Source organism: Gallus gallus, chromosome 2 (genome assembly GCF_016699485.2).
Source record: "Gallus gallus isolate bGalGal1 chromosome 2, bGalGal1.mat.broiler.GRCg7b, whole genome shotgun sequence".
Lineage (NCBI taxonomy): Eukaryota > Metazoa > Chordata > Aves > Galliformes > Phasianidae > Gallus > Gallus gallus.
In genome coordinates, this window is record NC_052533.1 from 47309642 (window position 1) to 47331615 (window position 21974).

Below are 21974 nucleotides of genomic sequence, written 5' to 3' on the forward strand. Positions count from 1 at the left end.
CATGAGGCTTCCCAAAGCATAACAGAATAAACTTAGCAAAAGAAATATTAAGAGTTTCACAAAATATTTCCCGACAGAAAGGGCTTTAGATTGTGAGCAAGCTACTTGAACGGCATGCACACAGGCCTTGATGGGACCCACATGTCTGTTTCTAAGGTGGAAAGGTCACAGTTAGATAACATACCTTATTTTTTGCACACCCTTAATTTGATGAGAAGTAGGCAGTTTGGGTTTGGCAATAGAATTGTTTTATATTTGTGTTTTATAAAATATTAGCTGCAATGTTCATTTATTTTCATTTTTAAATGTTCCGTGTGTTTGATAAAACATAGCCTTGCTAGTCTTAAAAGCTTTGCAGAGCAATGGTAGCATCTGGGTAGATTTTTGTTTCGTTGGATTAATGTTAATTGGCTGCCTCATAAGCAGTTTATTTATTCATTGCAAATGCTCTAAATGCTGGCAAATGATATAACTAGGACTATATAAGTTATAAACGGAATCAAATAAATAACACGTTTATAACATTCTGTATAACATTCTTTATAATATTCTATTTGCCCTGTGTTTTCCTTTCAAAGTGATATTGTTCTTTAAATTGAGAGTTTTCCATACTAGAATGTTCAAAACCAACACCCGGCATTAACAGGAATCTGCCATAAGCTCTGGTTACTAGCTGTCATGACAGTCCTTTTCACAGAATCATAGACTCACAGAATAGCTTGGGTTGGAAGGGACCTTAAAGCTCACTCAGTTCCAACTCCCTGCCCTGGGCATGGCTGCCACCCACCAGCTCAGGCTGCCCAGGCCCAGGCCTTGAATACCTCCAGGGATGGGGCACCCATGGCTTTTCTGGGCAGACTGTGCCAGTGCTTCACTACCCTCTGTGTAAAGAATTTCTTCCTAACATCTAACCTAGACTTCTCCTCTTTTAGTTCAAAACTGTTTACCCTTGTCCTATCACTAGCAGACCATGTAAATAGTCCTCCTCCTGTTTATAAGCTCCCCTCAAGGTTCTGGAATGCTACAATGAGGTTTCCCACGGGCCTTCTCCAGGCTGAACAAGCCCAGCTCCCTCTGCCTATCTTCCTAGGAGAAGGAAGGAGGGAAACAGCCACTTCCCTTGCCCTGCTGGCCACTCTCTTTGGATGCAGTCTCCATCCCTTTTGTTTCTCTTCCTTCATCCACACTGTGACAACGGCTTTGTTTACCTCTGCCCGCCCCTAGCCACATCTGGTGGGGAGGCACCTCCTGGTGGGAGTTTTGCTCCCTGCCACTGTGAATATAATATATACTGTGAATAATGCCATGCAATCCTTCCTCCAAGAAAGTACCATGTTAAATCTGGAGAGAACTGTTCCAGGATCTCAGTGATCTGACAGGGACAGTTTTCATCTGTTTACATTTTGTCTTTTATTTAAGCAGTTCCGTTGACTGCTGTTGGTCAGTTTGCACACTGGTCATACATATCTATTCAAAATGGTGAAATATTTATGTAATGCGTTCTGTTGTAACTTCTCAGTTTCTTCTCTCTTTGAGCTTGCAATCTTCACATTTTTTTTTTATGATTTGGTTGGTTGGTGCCTCATAGAACAGAAGTGCTGGGGTTAAAAAGTACAGTTCTCCATCTTGCAATTTCTGTGGTCAATTATGTATTTGCAAAGTGAGTATGAAATATTTAACTGTTCAAATCTATCTTCCTAGAAGCCTTTAAGAATGCATCTTCTTTCAAATGTTTTTTTAACATAACTCGCAGCTAAAAATTAAACATGATTAAAAAAAAAAAGTACAAATTGTTTGACATTTTCTAAAGAAAATGTTTGACCTTTTCTTTTTCCAAAATAATATTTTCAAGGCTACAGGTGAATATAATGTTTGAAAAGGGTAAACAACTCTTTTGTTTCTTGACTGAAGGGTTGAAGGGAATGAGCATTTTGCTCTGAAAAGAAACAACACGTGCTACTTGCTACTAATTGACTCAGAAATGTTTTGACAGTTTCTGGGTTATCATCACTGACAAAGTTTTGTAAATCATTTTGTTCTTTCACAAGACTCCTAAGAGCTGCACACAGGAAACCTCTGCCAGGAACAGCTAAGTGCAAAAGGTTAATGTATGCATGTATGTATTCCAGGAAGTTCCTGTGATGAATATGCCTCCTTAGGCATTCTTTTGAATTTACCACTACCTCCTTTTTCCCAGTGAACATACACAGCTGGTTACATGATCTTGGCTCCATGAAAGACACCTGTCCATGGTACCAGCCCTGCTGGAAGCAGGTGGTGCTCATCAGGGTGCTCATCGTGATGAGCATGCCAGATCTTAGAAAAGCACCCTGAACCACTTGGGCTTCAGTAAATGTGATGAGGGGAAACAGGTGTACTCCTTCAGCTATCCTAGACTCGTTATCCTTGTGTTATACAATGAACTGCAGCTCAGCCTCTGGCCATCCTGTGTTGAGTGGTAGAGGAACTGTGTGCTTCTGCATGCTGTAGGACAGATGAGGGGTAACATGCATTGTGTTGGGGAAGGATGAGTACTGAGATCTCTTAGGACTGAGATATTCTGCACCCCACCAAGTGTAGGAAGAGTTTAATGGAGCCTGCATCACATAAGAGAAAGCACTCTTCCCTTGAGAATAAAAAAAATACTGCATACAATTTGTTCTTTAAACTAGCAAATTTTCCATAGCAACAAAAAAAAAGAAAAGCACTTATAGAGGTTTTGTTGTTGTTGTTACTACCTCTTTGCTAAACCCAGGAGGCACTGTAAAGAAGAAATGTCATTGGGCCTGCTTGGCTCCAGGTGGTTTGGGAACCCCAGGCTGGTGGGAGCTGCAGCACACACTGTACACCCAAAAGCCCACTCATAAAAGCTTGGTAGCAATCCTCTCACTCTGAAAAAGCCAGTCTGTGTGCTGGGGGATGTTAGGCTGAACTTCACACAAGCATTTGAAGCTTTCAGGTTTTAACATCTGCCAAAGGTGCAACACTGCCTGGGCTGTGATGGATTCACAGCTTTTTAAGGCCAAAGAGGACCATTATTCTGATCCCTCAAATAGAGCAGGCTGTCAAAAGTCGTCATTAGTCCAAAGTAGGAACGATATTTCTCCGTGATTGAAGTGCATTTTTCAGCCACTGTCGCTTTTGTAACTGATCCCCTTCCCCCCTGCTGCTATTGCTATTTATTCACCCTGTGCAACATACATAACTTCAGACTTTAAGCTGCGTAGGAAAGAAATTGTGTTCTTTAAATTGTGTCGCTAAGCATACAAGGTGTATTTGAGTGCTGCAAAAATGACAAATTGAAGAATTTTTAAGATAGAATCAATGTCCAAACTTAGTTGCTATAGTTTTTGAAGTTCACATCAAACTGTCATATCAATTCTCAATACTGCACTCTATCCAAATAATTTTTTCATGTGAATATACAGGTAATAAAGCCATTGCTGCTCCTAGAGTCAGTATAGCTGTAAGGGATACCTTTTGCCCATAATAATTTTCTCAGAATGCTGGAAGATAATGAAAACCTCTGTGCTTTTAAAATGTCATTTCATTCTTTGCTAACACAATGCTTATAAAAACTGCTGAGGGCTAAGTGCAGTTTAATAAATCTGGAAATCACAGCTCCTTTGGCATTCAGAGAATGGTAACAGAGTCCAGCAGGAATTAATAATTCACGGGAACAGGGCTAATAATTTTGAAACATTTCTTAGCAAAACAAAGCTAGCCAATACTATCCATGGCAGTAGCAAGGTATGCAAATGCTCCTACCTCCTTGCATGAACTTCATGGGGTAAACTATGGCATGATATCGGTCTATGCTCAGTGACACGAGGACATAGGTTGAAGCATAGAGGAGGACCACCTGGAGCAGAAGACGCATAAGAAAGTAGTTGAGACATATTTACTGTAGAAATCAGTGCTGGATAAAACACTGCTCTAGAAATATATGAAAACTTCTACTACTAGAAAAAAAAAACAACTTACAGTTAGACATATATTTTCACCCAGACTTTTTTTCTTTTCCTGGTCTACATAAGGTAAAGGACTTAATATGTTTTAAATAAATGTGTTTAAACCTTAAATGACTACTTGTAGCATTTAGGAGTTCTGGTGGTAGCAAAGCAACTGCGCAGCATTTTGTTAGGGTGAGCTCAGGCATACAGGAGAGCACGTGGTCCTGTACCTGTAAGTAGCGGACGACTCTGCAGACAATGTCAGGGGCCATGAAATCTCCCGTGTAGCGCCAGATGATGTCGGTCATTATGTTTATGAGTCCCGTGAATGAATCTGCAAAGGAAAGCCACCGAAACTACATGAAAAGAAGTGCAGTTATGCTGCAGAGGCAGGAAGGGCCCTTGGGATGTACTGCTCCCATCGCCTCCAGGGCAGCCCCTGCTGCTGCTAGCATAGGGTACAGAAGGAGCTGGAAAAGTCTCAGAGAGTGCTGGATAGCTGGACCTTTTTTGTTCTTGTTCTCTTAATTTAAAGCTTGTCCATTTGGAGAGACAAGGTGAGATGAACGTACACTTAATGTACACCTGTGTACACCTTCAGGCCTCCCCTTAGAGATGAGATGGGCCTGGTCCTTCAGCATGCCTGCACCTTTTCCTCCAACTTCTTGCCTCCTGCTAAGGCCCTCAGATTTTCCACCAGGAGTGGATAAATTATAACCATGGGGAAGAGGTAGGTGAGCGCCCAAGTGCATCTGCTCAAAAAACTGAGATTTATAATGTCTGGTTTTCGTTGCCTTTTGTTTCACTGCAAAAAAAAAAAATGCGTATCCTTTGAAAGCTCCTGGGGTGAAATCCAGATGCTGCTGAAGTTAGCAGGAATTTTGTCAGGATTTTATTCACATACTTAATTATTTAATAAGCAAACTCTCCCTGTCAGCTTGAAATTAACCTACTTATGCCTGGTCAGTCCTCATACACCAAAATGAACACACCTCGGGCCATCTTTTTTTCTTTGAGGAGGTCGGAGGAGATATTCCAGTCTTCATTCTGCTACTTATTGTACAAATGAGCACTCACAGCAATGCAAGTCCTAGAAAGAGACTGCAAAAGCTGTTATTGCTCCTGTGCATATATTAATTCATGTACCTAAAACCAAAATATTAAGAAAGCTCTTCCCTGTAGGATAAGATAATTATTTTGAGTGCTGTACATGGATAAAAATGTCCATCAGTGTAGTGTTCTGCTGCTGAGAGTAGCAGAGCACATTGTTCCTCTTGCACAGGTTACCGCAAGGGAAGGGAGCAGGCTGGGAAAATATTTTGTGCAATTTCTGAGGACAAAAGCAAAATAGCTTCAATTTAAAAAAAAAAATAAAAAAATAGAGCAATGAGATAAAATGCTTCATTCTGATACCACCACTTTACACATTTTAAATTTGTCTGTAATATTTTCTGTGATGAAAGCATTATAACTCCCATAGCAGAAAGCGTTGGTTTGAAAATGTGTGCTTTTGGAAAAAAGACATTTGAACAATTTGAAAACTTTTTTTTTTTTTTTTTCAAGTAATAAATGATTGTAACCAGTGCTTTCACAGAAATAACTGTGGTTTTGGCAACATTCATTTATTTTACTCTCTTTCACATTACAGACATTCCAGGTACTTCTAGATGGAATTTGATGCTTTGGAAGCATCAACCTGTTTTGCTTCATTAGAAAAATAGGCTTGTTTTTTTTCTGTATCACTAATCCTTTATCTCCTTTTTTCATCAAGGTTCAGTTCCAAATGAAATTAGAGCAGAAATATTATTCCTGCTACAAGTACACCCAATGCTTCCCTACTTGTGTCTTGTCTTTATCTCATGGCAATTATTTCAATTATTTCAATTATTTAAATATCTTCCAATTAACTCTGGTTTGCTCTTTCCTCTCCCAGTATTTCCCAACAATTTTCTCTCTGTTCTCTCTTCCTCCGCCTCCAGAAGGTCCTTCTAAGCAGCATTTCCATGTTTTCTATTCTCACAGCAGCTCAAGTCAACAGAAAATCCCGGTTTGAAGCCGTATGTTAAACTTTGCTTGTTGATTAGATTAATGGGGGCAAAGGATGGTTTTAATACTCTGATGAGTATTACTGGCTTTAGGACTTTATTGGAGCGACTGCAGGTGCCTGTAATTAAGGTGGTTTTTGAAGAAACCACAGAGTTTAAGTGCTTTAAAGTGAAATGTATCCTCTAGCAGTGGCTCAAACCCAGCACTTTCCCTTTCCTTACTCCTGAATTATTGATTCATATTCTCTCTCTCCAGTAATGAAATATTCATTGATTCAAAGTAATACACATCAATAGAGCTTCACCTCGGGGTATCCTCCAGCTTTTGACAATCTTAGCATCCTCCAAGCAGGCGGTAAATGGGGGCCCATCCCCACAGGGAAGAGGAGGATGCACAATCTGCTTTTCCACCCACCCATCTCAGCACTCTGCAGGGAGAAGGGGGGCAGAAAGGAAGGCCATCTTCTCATCTTCCTCTTCACACCAGCATTTTGTCATCCCTTCCCGATGCCCTTGGGAAATTCCTTGGACGTACGTGAAGGGTCAGTAGTCTCTGGGATGCTGACTGTGCACCCAAAACCTCCCTTACTGGATGGGCACAGGCTGAGATGAGCCTGTGCCCATCTCAGCATTTTTGGTTTGTGTTCCAAATGCATTTTTAAACTGCAGTTGGTCTCCATTTTTCTGACTCATGCCATGGAGCCAAGTGAATGAGCCTTCACTTCAAATGATGCTCGTCCCAGAATTGGTCTCCACTTCACGTGCCTTGCAGGTGCCAGCCAGTGCTGACACACCACGGGGGCAGTCACTCATCTAATGCAACCCCCTCAAATGCATGGTGTGAATGCCAGCTCTATCTCCCTTGCTCTTCACTCCACTCTGCTCCAGCTGCACTACAGCAGCTGCCAGGGTAGCTGTAGCTTTAGGTACTTTTAGTCAGCTCAAAGCTCTCATTCCCTTTAAAGCCCTTCAGTGAAGTTTTTGGGTGAGTGCAGAGGCTTTTTATACAAGTTTTAAACTTCACAGCTGCATTGTGCTGGCAACCGGAGCTCCTTGCTCCTGTCTGGCGGTGTGTTTTTGGGTTTCTGAATCTCTGGAAGCACTGGGCAGACTCTCAGCAGAGTGTGTCCCCGGGCACAGCACAGCTTTGTGTGCCAAAGCAGATAAAGACAAATTAAATTTCTCAATTCCCTTTCATTATGGAAACACTCTTCCACACAACAATGTCATGTCTGCTGCACTATCATGTACTGGCCAATTTTTTTCCCCTATCTTCTGCACCCAGCACAGTTTCAGTGCCATACATCTGAGACATGTCACTGGAATATATCGCTGATGTCTCATATGATAAAAGTTGGTATTGAGGATCAGTTTAACTGAACCCCAGCGTCCCAATTACTGCTAGTGTCCTCAGTTCTCCTCACTGAGCTTGCACGTGGGGGCTTGCATGTAAGATACCAGTGTTCTTTCACTAGTGTTTTATTTCCAGGCCAAATGACACCAACCTCTTTGCAGAAAACAGCACTTATCAGACTTTGTTCATAACTACATGCTAGCTTGTCATTGCCATTGATTTTTTAATACTTTTTTTAACCAGGATGTATTCTGAGTGCTGCGGTTCTTCGCCTGTATTGCTAGGCAACTGTGCGACTACAGGTTCATTTAATTCTTCTGAAAGAATAGTAGAAAAATCAATTGATTACTTATATTCATTTTTGATAGAGAACTAAAAAAAAAAAATACCATCATGTGATAGCATAACGCAAAAGCATACTCACCAAATAATACAAAAGAAATGATTCTTGGTTAAGGAGAAGACAAAAGCAATAATATTATGGGATCAGTAACGGTTTGCTTTTGAGAGGAGGTGGAGTTTCTAAAAATGTAATTTATAAGAAGAAATCCACGAGACTTCAATAATAAGAAAAAGTAGAGGGAAGCAGGGAGCAAAGGTGGATTTGCCTGGGATGCGGGGGGAGAAAAAACAAGTGATGGAGTCTGCATGAGCTAGGCAGCTCTGAAGCCCCTCTGCTCCCTCCTCCTCATCCCCATCATGGCAACAACAAGCCTTCCAGGGCATAACAAGTTCCTGCCTTTATGAATCTGACGCTGTTTCAAAATCACACATGCAGATTTTTTAAACAAGCAGTTATTAAAAAGAGTGAGAAAAGGACTGAGAAGCAGACTGTTGTTCTGTAAGGAGTCTGAACCACACAGAATATGGCACTGCAACATCTGGGTAATTTGGCAGGTGCTGAAAGCAGCTGTGAAAATCCAAAAAAACCCACAGTTCTTACCCGAGTCACCACTGTGCTCATTAAAATCCCTTTGGACTTTTCAGGGGTATAAATGAGTGCAAGACCTTGACTCGTTGTGTTTGAGTACAGGATCCACTTGATTCCTGGGGTAATTGCATGAGCTGGTGTGGTAGACACTGCCTCACAGACCTGAGGGCTGGAAAAATGTGAAAAAGACAGCATTGCCCTTGGAGGGACAAATGTGAATGTGGGTTTGCTATTGCTGCAAGTGAGAAAAATTTTCATGGCAAAAAAACCTCCACTGAGATAGAAGTCCATTACAGAAAACAAATGGAGGTAATTAGTGATCTAGCACGGGAATACAGACATGTTACAACTGTCCCAGTTAATCTTTTTATAGAAATTCATTGACTTGATGGCATTGCCCAAGGGATGTATCTTGTGCAGACTTCAGGATATTTCATTCATTACGACCAATGAGGTTAAAATAAAATTCTGTGCTAGCAAGGCTGTGAAAAAAGCCCTCCATCATTTGATTATTAGTGCTGACACTGACGTTCCCTTAAGTCATTTCCCCTAAAGATGCTGAAAGTTTTCCTGTCGGAAGTGAGGAGCAGATTGCTGATAAGCTGCCATGGGTTAAAAAGCTCCACATGTCATCTCAGCCCCAGGTTGGTCTTTTTTCCCTCAATGAGAGCAGCCCTATTAAGCTGGATGTAGTGATCCATGACTCTTAGACAAAGCTGGTAGCTGGGGCCTCTTACTGAAATTTCATGCCTCTGTTTGTGTAATTTACTGAGTGTTCTCATTGTAAAGAGGGATGTCTTGTTTTGTTGACTGCACCAGACTGCATGAGGCAAGGCTTGTAAGGCAAGTTCTTCCTCAGGGCTGAGCACCAGCTCATGTTCTGGGGACATGGCCATGTGTTCCCATCACCTACCTGTCTGCAAAGAGCACCAGAAGCAGCACATCAAAGACAAGACACCTGCTGTGCACCTAAAAATGCCATTTAAAATGCCCACATTTTAGCTCACGAAACAGTGCAGTGCCAAAGATGAGGGTGGGAGCTGGGCACAGCCCCTAATCCCAGTTTTGTGGCTGCTCACAGCCCTCCCCCCCCACAGCTCTGCAGATCACCTGGGAACAGGGCTGGAGTTGTGGTTGGGCAGTATGTTTAGCGGGCCATCAGCTGCAGTTCTGCCATGTGCAGTGATGACACATGCACTGCAGCTGTGTGTTTTCCGCTTCAGGCCTGGTGCAGAACGCAAAATGTAAGAGATGAAACAAAACCCACTTGAAAACCTTTGAGAGGGAACCTGCTCAGTTCCCCCGCTACAGCTATGCAGACCTTTTTAAGTGACAGAAGCGAGGTTTTTCCCTTTTTTTTTTTTCTTCCCTTTCTTCTTCTGGTTCATAGGAATAGAGAAGAAGTCTTCTTATGATAGGTGAGCATTTTTAGTGTATTTATTGAAATTCTTACATTTCTGTGCTTACGTCCCCAACCCCCAAAATGAGTCAGGCAAAATGCTATCAGAATGGACTGAGTGAGGCTCCAGCTTCACCTCAGAGCTCTCCAGGTTAAATAATGAAGGACTGAGACAACCTCATGGTACACAGCATCAACCTCTGAAGTTGCAGCACTTACCAGGGAGCCAGAGATCAGATCCCTGACAATTCAAATGCAATGTGTTGCAGCTGTGAGGGGTATTAGATCTTTGTGTAACTTGCCCTTATTAATAAATCTCTTCCTAAGCATTCTTCCCCACCCCCACACTACCCCACACTCAGAGAGTGTTGGACTAAGCCAGCAGTGCTGCAACGGGATTGTGTGGAGTAGGGCGCTTGCTAAAACGCTGGAGAGCATACAGGAAGGAGAACTTGGCTCATAGAATGTGTTCATCCATGTCAGCAGTGGTCTCAGGCTCCCAGAAAATCCTGTTCTCCCACAAAGGGCGAGGAGCTGAATGGAGAACTGACTGGAGGACAATCACTGTGGGGAGATCAGTTGATGGTAGTTCCGGGTGTCCCCACTTCCCTTCTTGTTTTACTTGCACACAGAAGAGAATGTGGCCTATGAGATTATGCATTTTTTTGTTCAGTGGGAAGTTCTCCTCCAAGGAGAAATCTTTTGTGGAATGCAGCTCCACCATAAGTTTTCTGTTGTATTGGACGCGTTAGAGGTGACTGTGGGTTTTGAAATAGGAATGAAGCAAATCTAGGTATATGAACGTAAGTCTTATGTGTGCCTAAATATCTAAGTCAAAACTAAGAAAGATCACTATTATTTGGCTGCCGGGAAAGTATATCTCAAATGCAACTCATTAATTTAACTCCCCTTCTCTCCTTCAGGCAAAGCAGAACAGGTAGGAAGAATGAAAGCAGCAGGAGGGAAAATTCCAGCACATAGGAAATTGGCCTCATTTAGTGTAAACACAACTCCTATAGATCAACAAAGACATGCCTCCTCAAAGGACAAAGAAATTACAGTTAGTAATTCATTGCTTCTTGATTTATTTAAAGTGCTGCCTATGCCTCTAATATTTTTCAGGAGAAATAAACTTTGTAGGATATCAACTACTAAACAAGTCCACTTTAATTCTGTCCTTCCCCGATGTTTTCTACATAGATCCTTTTGTTATTTCCTCTGGGTCCCTCTTATTGATCTTTTCTGGCAACACTTTATCTCAAGTATTTTAAGGTCTACTCATCCATATATTGGTCACAACAGCAGCTGCATGACTTTTCTCATATAAAAATTGCGGAATATCCATGTTGTTGTAGTAGGTGCTTGACGGGGATACGTGCTGTACGGGATAGGCCTCTCTCTAAGCACAGCGGAAGGGTGCTGTTGTGCTCAGACAGACTGTCCTTGCTAACGAAGTAAACAAGATAAGAAGGCAAAGGAATGAGGAGACAATAGCAGCCAAATAAGGAATTGTAGTAAGGGGCTAAGATCCAGTACGGACGAATCAGGACAGGGCACGATAGCTTAAGTAAAAATAGATAAGCTGTGCTTTGTAGTGAATAGACACCATTTTGCTGCTCATCATATTGGTGTGCGTCCGCAGTCATTTGGTCCTGATCAGGTGATTGGTCAGTGTGCGCAAGAGGGCTAACACAGGTGGCTAACATCATAGTTGCAGAAAGCAACACCATGTAAAAAGTTTGTATTGTAATTCAGACATTCTGGTCAATATTACTGTCACTGAGCACCAGCATTTCTAATCCTTTCCCACTGTTTCAGATATTGTTGATGTAGCTACTTTAGTCTAAGTTGATAGGTAAGAGTATAGTCTTACCTTTTTTTCTTCCTCACCTCAAACTGTAAAGCAGATTGCCATGGTGTTCAAGCAGTGATATTGAAAGCTGCAGCTCAATTTTTGTTGAACTGTAGGCTTGCAATTACACAGTAGTAGGACAACATCCATTCTCATTTTCATACCTGCTTTGTCTCCCCTGGTATTTGCAGATAACACAATCAAAATATACTGGTAAGATACACTGGAAGATTGTCTTGTAAAATCATCACATGGGAAATACAGTATGTGAAAATACATGCTGAACTTCTTCCCATGAAATACATTGCAATTCCAGAGCACACTGAATATTACTTAACATCTGGATCTCTCCCAAAACTAGCCATAACAGATTTCTGAGCTTTTGATCTTATCAGATCAGCTAAGTCTCCATGGTACCATGTGATATCGTCCATGCCAAGTAATGCCTTCAGTTGGAAGGGACCTTAAAGCCCATCCAGTTCAAACACCACTGCTGTGGGCAGGGCTGCCGCACACAAGATGCAGCTGCCCAGGGCTCCATCCAACCTGGCCTTGAATGCCTCCAGGGATGGGGCACCCACAGCTTCTCTGGGCAGCCTGTGCCAGTGCCTCACCATCCTTCAAGTGAAAAATTTTCTCTTACCATCTAACCTGTAGTACTGCAGATGGGACCTCATGAGCAGACGGACACAGTCATATTCATGACAGTCATATTTCATGCGAAATCCAAAGTCCTTTAAAACCTTTGCAAACATTTGATACACAGCTATGCAATGAATTTGAAGGAAGTGACTCTCCAGAAAAAAAACTTTAACACTTGTGATTGTGAGTAGCATGAATCAGCAGGTGAGGAAGCACGAAATGTGAAAATGTTGGGTGTTTTGCGTGCAGCCCTTTGGAAAGATGGAGAAAAGTCTGTCTAAAGACAGACTCAGAATAATAAATATCACTGCTTTAGTATGCAAGAGGGGAATAGTAAAAAGCCCTACTTTCTTAATGTAGTTTTATGCTCTACGTGCTTTTTAGTGTATGCGAAGGTTCTTTCCATTATAATTTTTTTAGATTGCAGTTAGAAATGCTGCTGTAGACATGTTGGGCTAAAAGGTGTTAATAATATATTTGTACATCTAATGGCAAAAGTTGAAAGTCATGTCTTTTAACAAGAGCTAATGAGAACCTAAATGATGATTCTGAGGAAAGCATACTCATTAGAGCCACACTGCTGGCAGCACCATGAAACGCATCCAGTGCTCTGCAGTCATCTCTCTTAATGTCTACAGCTGGCATATAAAGAGGCCAGGTAGAAAAATCTGCACACATATCTTCCTTTAGCAACAGGAGCCAAGCCTTCAATGTAGACTAACTGCAAAATTAGCATCCCCTCTGTCAGGTGACAATCCTGCTTGTTATTTCTGCAGGGAATCAAACAGGACTCTGTATAATTTAGAGGCAACCTTTCCCGGTCCACTTTCTTCCTTAATGCTGAAATGTAGGACCCAAAGGATTACACACCTTGGCTGCAAGCAGTTTTTATTACAAACAAAAACAAATGCAGCACATCTGTCATTAAGATTTGAATGTCTAAAACAGGCTGAAGGTAGGAAAACCATAATCAGTCCTTCAGGACCACAGAACAATTTTGTAGCTGTCAAAACCAGAATTAAGTCTTCCGATAAACCAACAGAAATTGACACAGTGAAAGCAGATTGCTGCCAATGTAGAAAATACATCGTTCAGTCTGCTGGCAGCTGAGTGTATCTATAAAGCATACTCAGAACTACCAATGGGACATTTGAAAGACTGTCAAAATATCAGCCATCCTAATGTCTGGTTTTGCTCTGGGGACCCAAAGAAAACCCCAAGCCCACCTCTTGCCCTTCATGTTTCCTTGTGCCACACTGCCTGCACTGAATGTGACAGGAATATAAAAGCAGCCCTTCTCCTTGTACTCTGCATTGGTCCAAAAACCGGGCTGGTTTATGAAAAGGTGCACTAAACAGGACCAACATTTTGCTATAGAGAATTACTGATGCTACTGGTCCCTTTTCCCAAACTTGTAAGTAATTGAATGCCTCTGAGATGTACTCAGAGATAAGCTGAAACAGAATCAAAGTTCCTGACCGGTGTCGAGATCCTTTGGATGTGAATGAGATGTGATTTGTTGTTTGAGGGCTGGGCCTACCAGCAACCGGGTTGAATTCACAATCTCAACCCAAAGTGACCCCTGACATGCTAAAATCATACAGGTAATAGTCTTTTCCAAATGTCCTGCTTCTCTTCCTCACCCAAGTGGTTTGAGTGTCTCATTGAGATGAATATCCAGAAAGTTGGTATCTCCCTGCAGGTAATTCAACGAGACTGACAAGCACAGAGAGTGTAAACCAACAACTCAATTAAAAAGCAAAATCAATTTACTTTGCCTTTTCCACATCTTCCTAGTGCCATCTTGGAAAAGTTCCACTGAAATTTGAATGATTTCTGAAATAGTGAATACAATTTGAACTTTCATGTTTATTTACAATTCACACAAGAAATGTAACAGCAGGAAAAGCTCGATGCAGATCACAGTGGCTTTCTCGGGAGCAAAGACTGTTCAACCAAGGAGAGATGTGAACATTTTTAGGCACCTATTAAGAATAAAAAGGTAACATAAGCATCAGACCGTATAAATGCAGCAAGCCAGTGAATTTATAAAGTCACTATCTTTTTGAAAAACTTTTTTGCAAAGCATAAAAAATGTGGTGGATGCATCGTCTGCTGAAAGCAACATTAACCTGACAAAATACTTATTTGAAAATGCAATGGTATACTAATGAGTGAGTGTTTAAGAATTTGGAAATATGATTGAAAATACACAATGCTATCTTGCAGGAGCAGGCAGTCCATTTGTTTGCGACATTTCAGGATGATCAAGTTAGTCCTGAGCAAGAGTGAAATAATTTGTTTTTATCGTTATACGCACTTAATGAGGTCCAATAAAAGAACTCATAAACATTTCCTTTTGCAGATCCTTTCACATTTATAGTGACATTATAAACCAAATAAGAGTACAGAGCTATTTATTAGCATACCTTCCCGGGTTATTGTTTTGGAAGCATTGCTTTGGTGTGAGGTTTTTGTTTGTTTGTTTCATTTGTTTTTTGATGGACCCTGTTGAATTGATTTTTTTCCAGTCTATTTGTATTAGCTGTGTATATTGTTCACAGAAATGCAATTGTGTATTGTAATTTCACTTTGATCACAGTCATTTTCTCCCTTGCGTTATCCAAGCAGTCTTCTAAGAAATACAGCAGTAATGGTATGCAGCGGTGGATATTGAACTACTTGCAAATCACTCAGGCAGCTCATAAAAACATTATTAAAAGGCAAATGCCCTTTGTACTCCTAACTTCTAAACTACGTGCACTGAAGTGCTTTAATACATCTAACGCATTGTAATATATTGAGACGTGCTCTGCTGGAGTCAGCATCATGGCTTTCCATCTGACAGCTTGTCTTCACCTGTCAGTCACCAGCTTGAGCTGAGCCTCACTCCAGTTCACAGTCAGATGAGAGAGTGTGGTTCGCTGGGCACTTTGGTGATAGGAAGGTGGCACATAGAGTCTTACCCAACAACTGGGCACATCACTTTTATTTCTGGGTGTGTTAAAGAGCCATTCTCCCATCTCCTGCCATTACCGTTTGCCCAGCAGTGTCCATGAATGCAATATTCAGACCTTGTGTGAGTTTAATCCTTTACCTGAAGTACTGGGAGGAGGTCTGAGGACTCACATTCTCCCCAGACCAGACCCTGTGCAGATGGCCTGTAGCTTTCCCCAGGTAAAGGAGAGCAGCAATAATTGCCGTAGCTTGTTGTCTGAATGAGCACTGCCAAACAACATAGCATGCTGGGGACTCGTTCCATCTGCCATGGGTTCAGTACAGTTGTTTCCATTTGTGTGCTTGTAGGGAGTGAGGAAGTTTCTCCTTGTTGTCTGAAGGACTTCATATTTCTTTCCTTAAAGATCCTGCTTGATGGGCATATGGTGCTTCTTCAGAATATGAAATTTGCATCATTTTTCAGGCTGATGTTGATACCCAAGGGGGCTGTCAATACTTATGTGAAAGAGCTGAGCTAATTTCTTAAACCATACTGCTTTCCATAGCAAGCAGTTTTTTATCTGGAAGGTCACAGTGTTGAAGGAAAGGATGCTGGAAATTTCAGTAACAACTCTGAGGTATTTACTCCAGGGAGAAGTCTGATTTTAAATGCATTAAATGAGAACCCCATCAATTAGCCTGAAACTTTGTGTGGGCTCGTGTCCTGCCTTGGTGAAGTCACCTCTATATCTTATAAAAATGCAGCACTATTTTCATCTTTTTTCTATCTTGCCTACTTCTGTTGTAAGCTGAGAAAAAGCTTTATACTGTCTATAGGGTGCAGGCTTTGTAGCCTAAAAAGTTTCCAAAATTTGCATTTGTAAAGGATGCAGAATATGGTGAAGATCTAAGACAATAGGGACTAATTTATCTAATTTTTTTTCGCTTAACCTCAAGAGCTTTATCCCAAGTAATAATTTCTCTATTTACATATGATTTCTCCTTACTGGCAAATCATTTTTTTTCCTTTTGGTGTTTTAGTGGAAAACACTTGCCCTTTTGTAATGAGTAAATTATACGTGCCTTTAGATATGGTATGCACTTACAGTAAACTAGTTCCTGAGAGCAATACATGTTTGTAATGCTGCTGCTGACAGAAAATCCATACTTGAAGTATCGTGCTCTTACATTGCACCCTAGACACAGTGCAGAACACTTTCGTGTTGATTACTGTCAACCACCCATGCACTCCAAGGCCTCAGAAGATGACTGGTGACACTGTCCCACCCACTCCACATCCAGATCCTTGGTACACGATGTTTTTAGTGCCTTGAAAGAAAATGGGTATTTGGGAGGTATTTGATGAAAACCATGTGTGTGGTGAGGGGTTGCTATTCCAGTTAACTTGTCAAACTACTAGTGCTAAGATACTAATGTGGGGAGACTTAGAGACAGTCTTGACTTACAGCCAGATTGCGAAGGTGTGGGACTCACTATTGTTTCATTCATTTTAGGAACTTTTGTGTTTGAGGGGTATGTTTTTGTAGCATAATAGTATGAAAGGACCCTTCAGGGGAACTAGTTTGATGTGCAACTGATGCAGTTGGTTCTTAAATATTAATATTAGATTAGATATTTTGCTTTGCAAAGGTTTCAGGTGGGTAGCTTTCTTTGCTGTGTTGCCTGTGGTGCATTAAAATTTCATGAGAATTTCTGACATACAGCAATGAAATTTGTCACTAAAAATGCTTTGATAAAAAGAAACACATTTGATGTATTGAGTTTTAGTACTGCAGAGCTGTAAAAATTCATCAGAAGATCAGCAGAGACTGAAAATGCACGTGCTGCATACGAGTGGATCAGCACTGCTGTACAGACTTGATGGGTCCCATGCAGTCAGTGCTGTGAAGCTTAATTCAAATGGGCAGTGCCATCATGCAAGCCCAGTATTTTAAATGCGTCAGACTTATTCCCTGCCCATGTGTGAGTCTGCCAGGGAAATCCACATATTCAAATTTAAATTGATTGTGAAAATGAAAGATGGAAGGGGGTATACTCCTGTTTGTCAGAGGGGCGAATCAAAACGCCAGAGAAGTGTCATGTTTTCAAGGTTACGTACAAAGCTGCCTCAGAATAGGTAATGCTCTTTAGATTCCAGGCTGGGGCTGAAAACAAATGCCTCTTTTGCTTTTCATGTTTTAGGGGGAACCTGCAATTGATTTCCATGAGTAAAGTTCCATGGCCTTGCACTGCATTACATACTGAGCAATGTCATTTAAACAACAGAGAATGACCCCTCCATTTTTAAATAGTTTGCATGTTTCACAAAACAAAAAAGACTGGGCAGGAACTGACATTTCTTGTACTAAATTTGACAGAGTATACGTCACCGGAGAGGTAATTTCTTAAGAAGTGTGAAACGACAATATTTAAGACACTGTAACCTGTTTTGTGGGCTTAGCAGTAACATAGGAGAACTCCACAATACTTTAGAAAAACAGGGTTTATTTGATCACTATCTCTGTAGCATGGGAAAGCCATTTTCTAAGATCTCCATCTCACTCACACAACACCAGTTCCTGATTTTATTTCTGCCTCTGTGAACTAGAATGTAGAAGTGGATAGAAATCAGCCTCTTCACTCAAGGCTGGAACATAATCTTTCATAGAACGATAGCATCTTAAAATGTAGAGATGTGGTATTTGTCTCCTTAAATAAGGTTACATTAGAAACCCAGAGGATAATAAGCTGTCCTAGCACATCCTCTGAATGGCTTCTAATTTTTGATTTTAACTTTATTTCCTAATTCATTAATGGCAATTAGTTCATAAATGGCTTCATAAAAATGTTTTCACACAATTGCAATATAATGATTTTAAATATATATATATATATGTTTATACTTTTGTTTTTGTCATGTTTCTTCATGTTCATGGAGCTACAAGGCAATTCCCACGTGCTGATCCCCTCCTAGTACCCCATTCTAGTCTACAGGCTTTGTTCATGTTTGGATAATAGTTTGTCCATTGTTCTCTTTTGCTAATGTACAATGAAGGTACAAATATCTGTTCATTATCAGTAACCTCCTCAGCTAAGAAATCAGTATGATCAACCAATCACTTCTGCTTTTTAGTGTTCTTAGCCTTGTTTCTTAAGAAGCACCAAAAACTCTGACATGGAAGTGAAAAGCTTGGGGGTTTGTCCAGATGTAATTTCCACCCAGTTCTGAACATCCCAGTTCTTGTTAAGCAGACCTTCACCCTTTTCTCTCCCTGCCTACCACCTGCCTATTTTTGCCTTCATACTGAATAAGTCAAGTAGGTGTGGATAAATACATGACCTGCTTGCAAGTTTCTTCTGTATTTCGAAGTTTGTACTGTGAACCTCAGCTTAATACTGTAAAGTTTGTTTGTTTGTTTTCCTCTTGGTGTGTATTAATGTGTGCAGAAATAGGCTGAGCTGCTAAAATATGTCCATATCCACATTACACCCTTTAGTAATTTCATGCTGTTCTAACTGCTTAGTGCACCAGAGCAGAGCAGCTATTTACTGCATCTATCTGTCTGCAGAGGTTCTACTCCGAGGTTAGTCATGCAGCCACAGTGCTACTGCACAGGTTTGGAATAACATTTAACATTTAAGATACACTATTTTTTTTCCAGATTCCCCTTGAGTAAATTGTCTTTTGGTAAGAGGCCAGAAAAGGCTGGATAAATTCCAGGTGGCTATTTAGAAATATAGATCGGCTGAAAATGATGTGTTTTCCATCAGATAACATGTTGATATGCATTACTGTGCATTAAAAAAAAAAAAAAGAAGAAGAAGAAGATGACGAAAACACTTTTTCTTAAAAGCTTCATATTTGCTGATGGGGTTTGATTCAGAGCCTTTGGAAGCCTTATTCTTGCAGTAGAGGATTAGGTTCTTAGTTGTCAGAGAGGAACATTAATCTTGACATATTTGATGATGTATGAATGTCAGAGGGATTTATATAGTCAACTTCAAGGGTCTAAATTAGGAACTGAATCCTTCTGTACAGCGAGAGAAACCTAAAGGCAGCTCAGAGAGCTTTCCTCTATTGGCTACGGATGGATCATAGCAAAAGCAACTTCCTATCTTACGTACCTACAGTCAGGCGCCTAAAATAGATGGCATGAATAATCCCTAATATGAAAATCAGCATGAAAGAATGCAGTAATGAAAGTTAATCCAGTTATCTCTATGATGGCTACAGTATATTGTGTTTCTCAGGACTGAGAAAGTTGAGCTTCATGCTTTCCTTCGGCCCCAGTTTGCTATATGTGAAAAGAAGTTAAGAGATCATTTTATTTCCCTTCTTCCTCCTGATAATGATGCCTAATAAAGCTAAACATGTGATGTCTCCAGTAATAGTAACTCCCTCAGGTGAAGAAGGTCACAGATTAAACTCTCTTTGGCTCATAGACTTGCAAACATGTGTTGTCACCAAAATACTACACTGTCCAATTATAAGAGAAAGAACGTATGTGGAGATATTTGCTTAAGTCACATTTCACTAGACTAAATAAAAATCTCCTAGGATCAGAAATTGGTTGCTCTTCTTGTTATCTCTTTCAAATATGGTGTGGCTGCTCCAGCATACACACCCAGCCCACTTTTTGCTCTACAGCCCTCAAAAGTGCTGTAGTTGGCCAGGCAAACCTTTATGATCTCCAAGCAATTCTACCGTATCAGCAGAGCTGTGATGGCGCAGCAATTTAGATGCACAGTGCAGGTCTCAGCACAGGGTTAGAGAAATCACGTTGATGGTGAAAGAGAAAAAATTGCCACTAGCAAGAGCTGGCTGAAAGGAAATGCTTTCATTTTAGTCACACAAGCGCATAGTCAGGAACAGCATTTGTATGCAAGGTTCTGAATAAATGACAGCTCATTTAAAATAATATAAATGGTAAATGTGGCTCTCCTGCGTGGAAATATGTAGGTGGGAAGTGGAATCAAGTTTCAGCTTTGTGTATCTGTCGAAATGAGAAGACGGTGCCTTTGAATAAAGATAGGGCATCTGAGGTTCATTCATCATTTTTTAATCCTTTCAGAAATGACTTATTACCCAGGCAAAGCAAAGAAAGTGACCAGTTCTGCCGCAGATTAAACATGTGTGATCTGAGGTGAATTTGGGGAAACTGGATTATCACCAGGTGATCCGGTAATTTTTATCTTTTCCACTGTGTCCAAGGGCCCAAGCCTTTGGGATGATATTTAAGGGCAATATTGGGTGACTTAGGAAGAGAGGTCTGGTGCCTGCTTATGATTTAAGCATGTATATACAAAGGAAAAGTCACTGTGTGTGGCATTGAATATCTACAGGCATACTGGTGTCTGTTTTTCTCTGTGCTTTAGAGGCAGGGGGATTTGTGGACTAAAGACTATTAAGCAGGAAAAGTTTATTTATGGAAAGGCTTAAATTCCTCATAAAGGAATCCCAGCCTCTACTGAAAATGCTTTATGGCTCCACAAAGTAGAAACTAAAAATGTTTGCTCTGACTTGAGAGTGTTACAGTGACTGATATGCAGATGAGACAAAGACACCTCCTTTTCTTTGTCATATTCTTGGGGTTCCAAGTAGTCCTGTGTGATATGAAAAAAGCCACATTGCCATACTAAATCCTAAACTGGATGCAGTTTATATCAGTGGGCACTGTGAAAATACCACTCTGAGCACCTGTGGGTGACATGAACTATCCCTGCCAGAGCAGTTTAGCACAGGATATAGATACTGTACGTTGAGCAAATGGGAAAGAAGTGGCTTTGTTCATGGCCGATCCTTGTCTGTGGGGCACTATGCCTCATACAAACTATGCTGCAGTGTGATTTTTGCTACCTATAATGGATCTGAGGACCACTGCTCAGACACAATAGCCTGAAAAATGCTGTTTTAAGGATGCCTGCTTAGTGGGCTGTGATTGCATTAATTACAAACCATGAATCACGGACATTTTGTTCCTGCATTTGTAAGATTAAAGTAGGCTGTATAAATAACAATCATTACAGAGTTTTTAAGTGGATGACCATTCTTGCTTCCAGTAGCAAATTTGGAGAGCTCGTTATCTTTATATTTCCACTAATGGGAGGGACATTTCTTTCTACTGTTAGAGATACAACACTTCAGTTATTTTTGCTTCTGTGCCAGCGTTACTTTTCCCTGCTGCAGTGGGCTACAACATATGGAGTAATAGGAAATGGGCATATTGTTTCCAGACCTGAACTCTCCAGCGAGCCTTTAAGAAGGTATCTGAAAATGCTATCAGTGAGCATTAGGCAAAATTTAGAGTCTACAAGTTTGGGCCCAGGGTGGTTAAAAGCACTTTGCATTTGGTTCAGGATTGGAAACTGAAACTGAATTAATTTTCAGCAAATCTACAGCACATTTCTACACTCTCAGGGAAAGTTCAGCCTCCAAAAATGCCACCCCAGAGGTTTCCAGACAGCCTGCTTTTTGGGGTACCATATTCTAGACTAAAACTCTGCCTACTAAGTCAAAGTCAGCTCCATCACTGTTCCTTTATCTTTTCCTGCATAATTCCTTGCCCATGTATGTAGAAGGCAAATGCAGTCCAGCTGTCTTGTACATCAGGATTACTGCCAGTTCCCCAAGACTACAGCCAGTCCACCAAGATTAATGTCAGTTCTCCAAGGCCATATTTTCTTCTACAGCCCCAGTCTTGTGGGAGCACAACTTTATCTTTTCAGGGGAAAAACTTTTCATTCTGCATCAAAGGCAGTTTCTTTTACTTTACAGCTGCAAGGAAGCTGTGTAACTAGACTGTTCATGTGCATTTCTCTATTTCATTGTTTTTCTGATACTAGATTAGAGCTACAAGTTTT

The 21974-nt window shown here is 40.8% G+C and overlaps 1 protein-coding gene across 2 annotated transcripts in view; it reads right to left on the minus strand.

Moving 5' to 3' along the window:
• The window catches only part of NPSR1 (neuropeptide S receptor 1), a 64273-nt gene that overhangs the window by 19225 nt on the left and 23074 nt on the right, over positions 1-21974 (minus strand). For both annotated transcript variants that reach the window (XM_426022.6, XM_046938134.1), the window contains exons 3-4: positions 4184-4287; positions 3769-3862 (exon numbers count right to left, since the gene is read on the minus strand). In XM_426022.6, the coding sequence (XP_426022.2) occupies positions 3769-3862; positions 4184-4287 (198 nt within the window). The remainder of the gene's footprint in view (positions 1-3768; positions 3863-4183; positions 4288-21974) is intronic.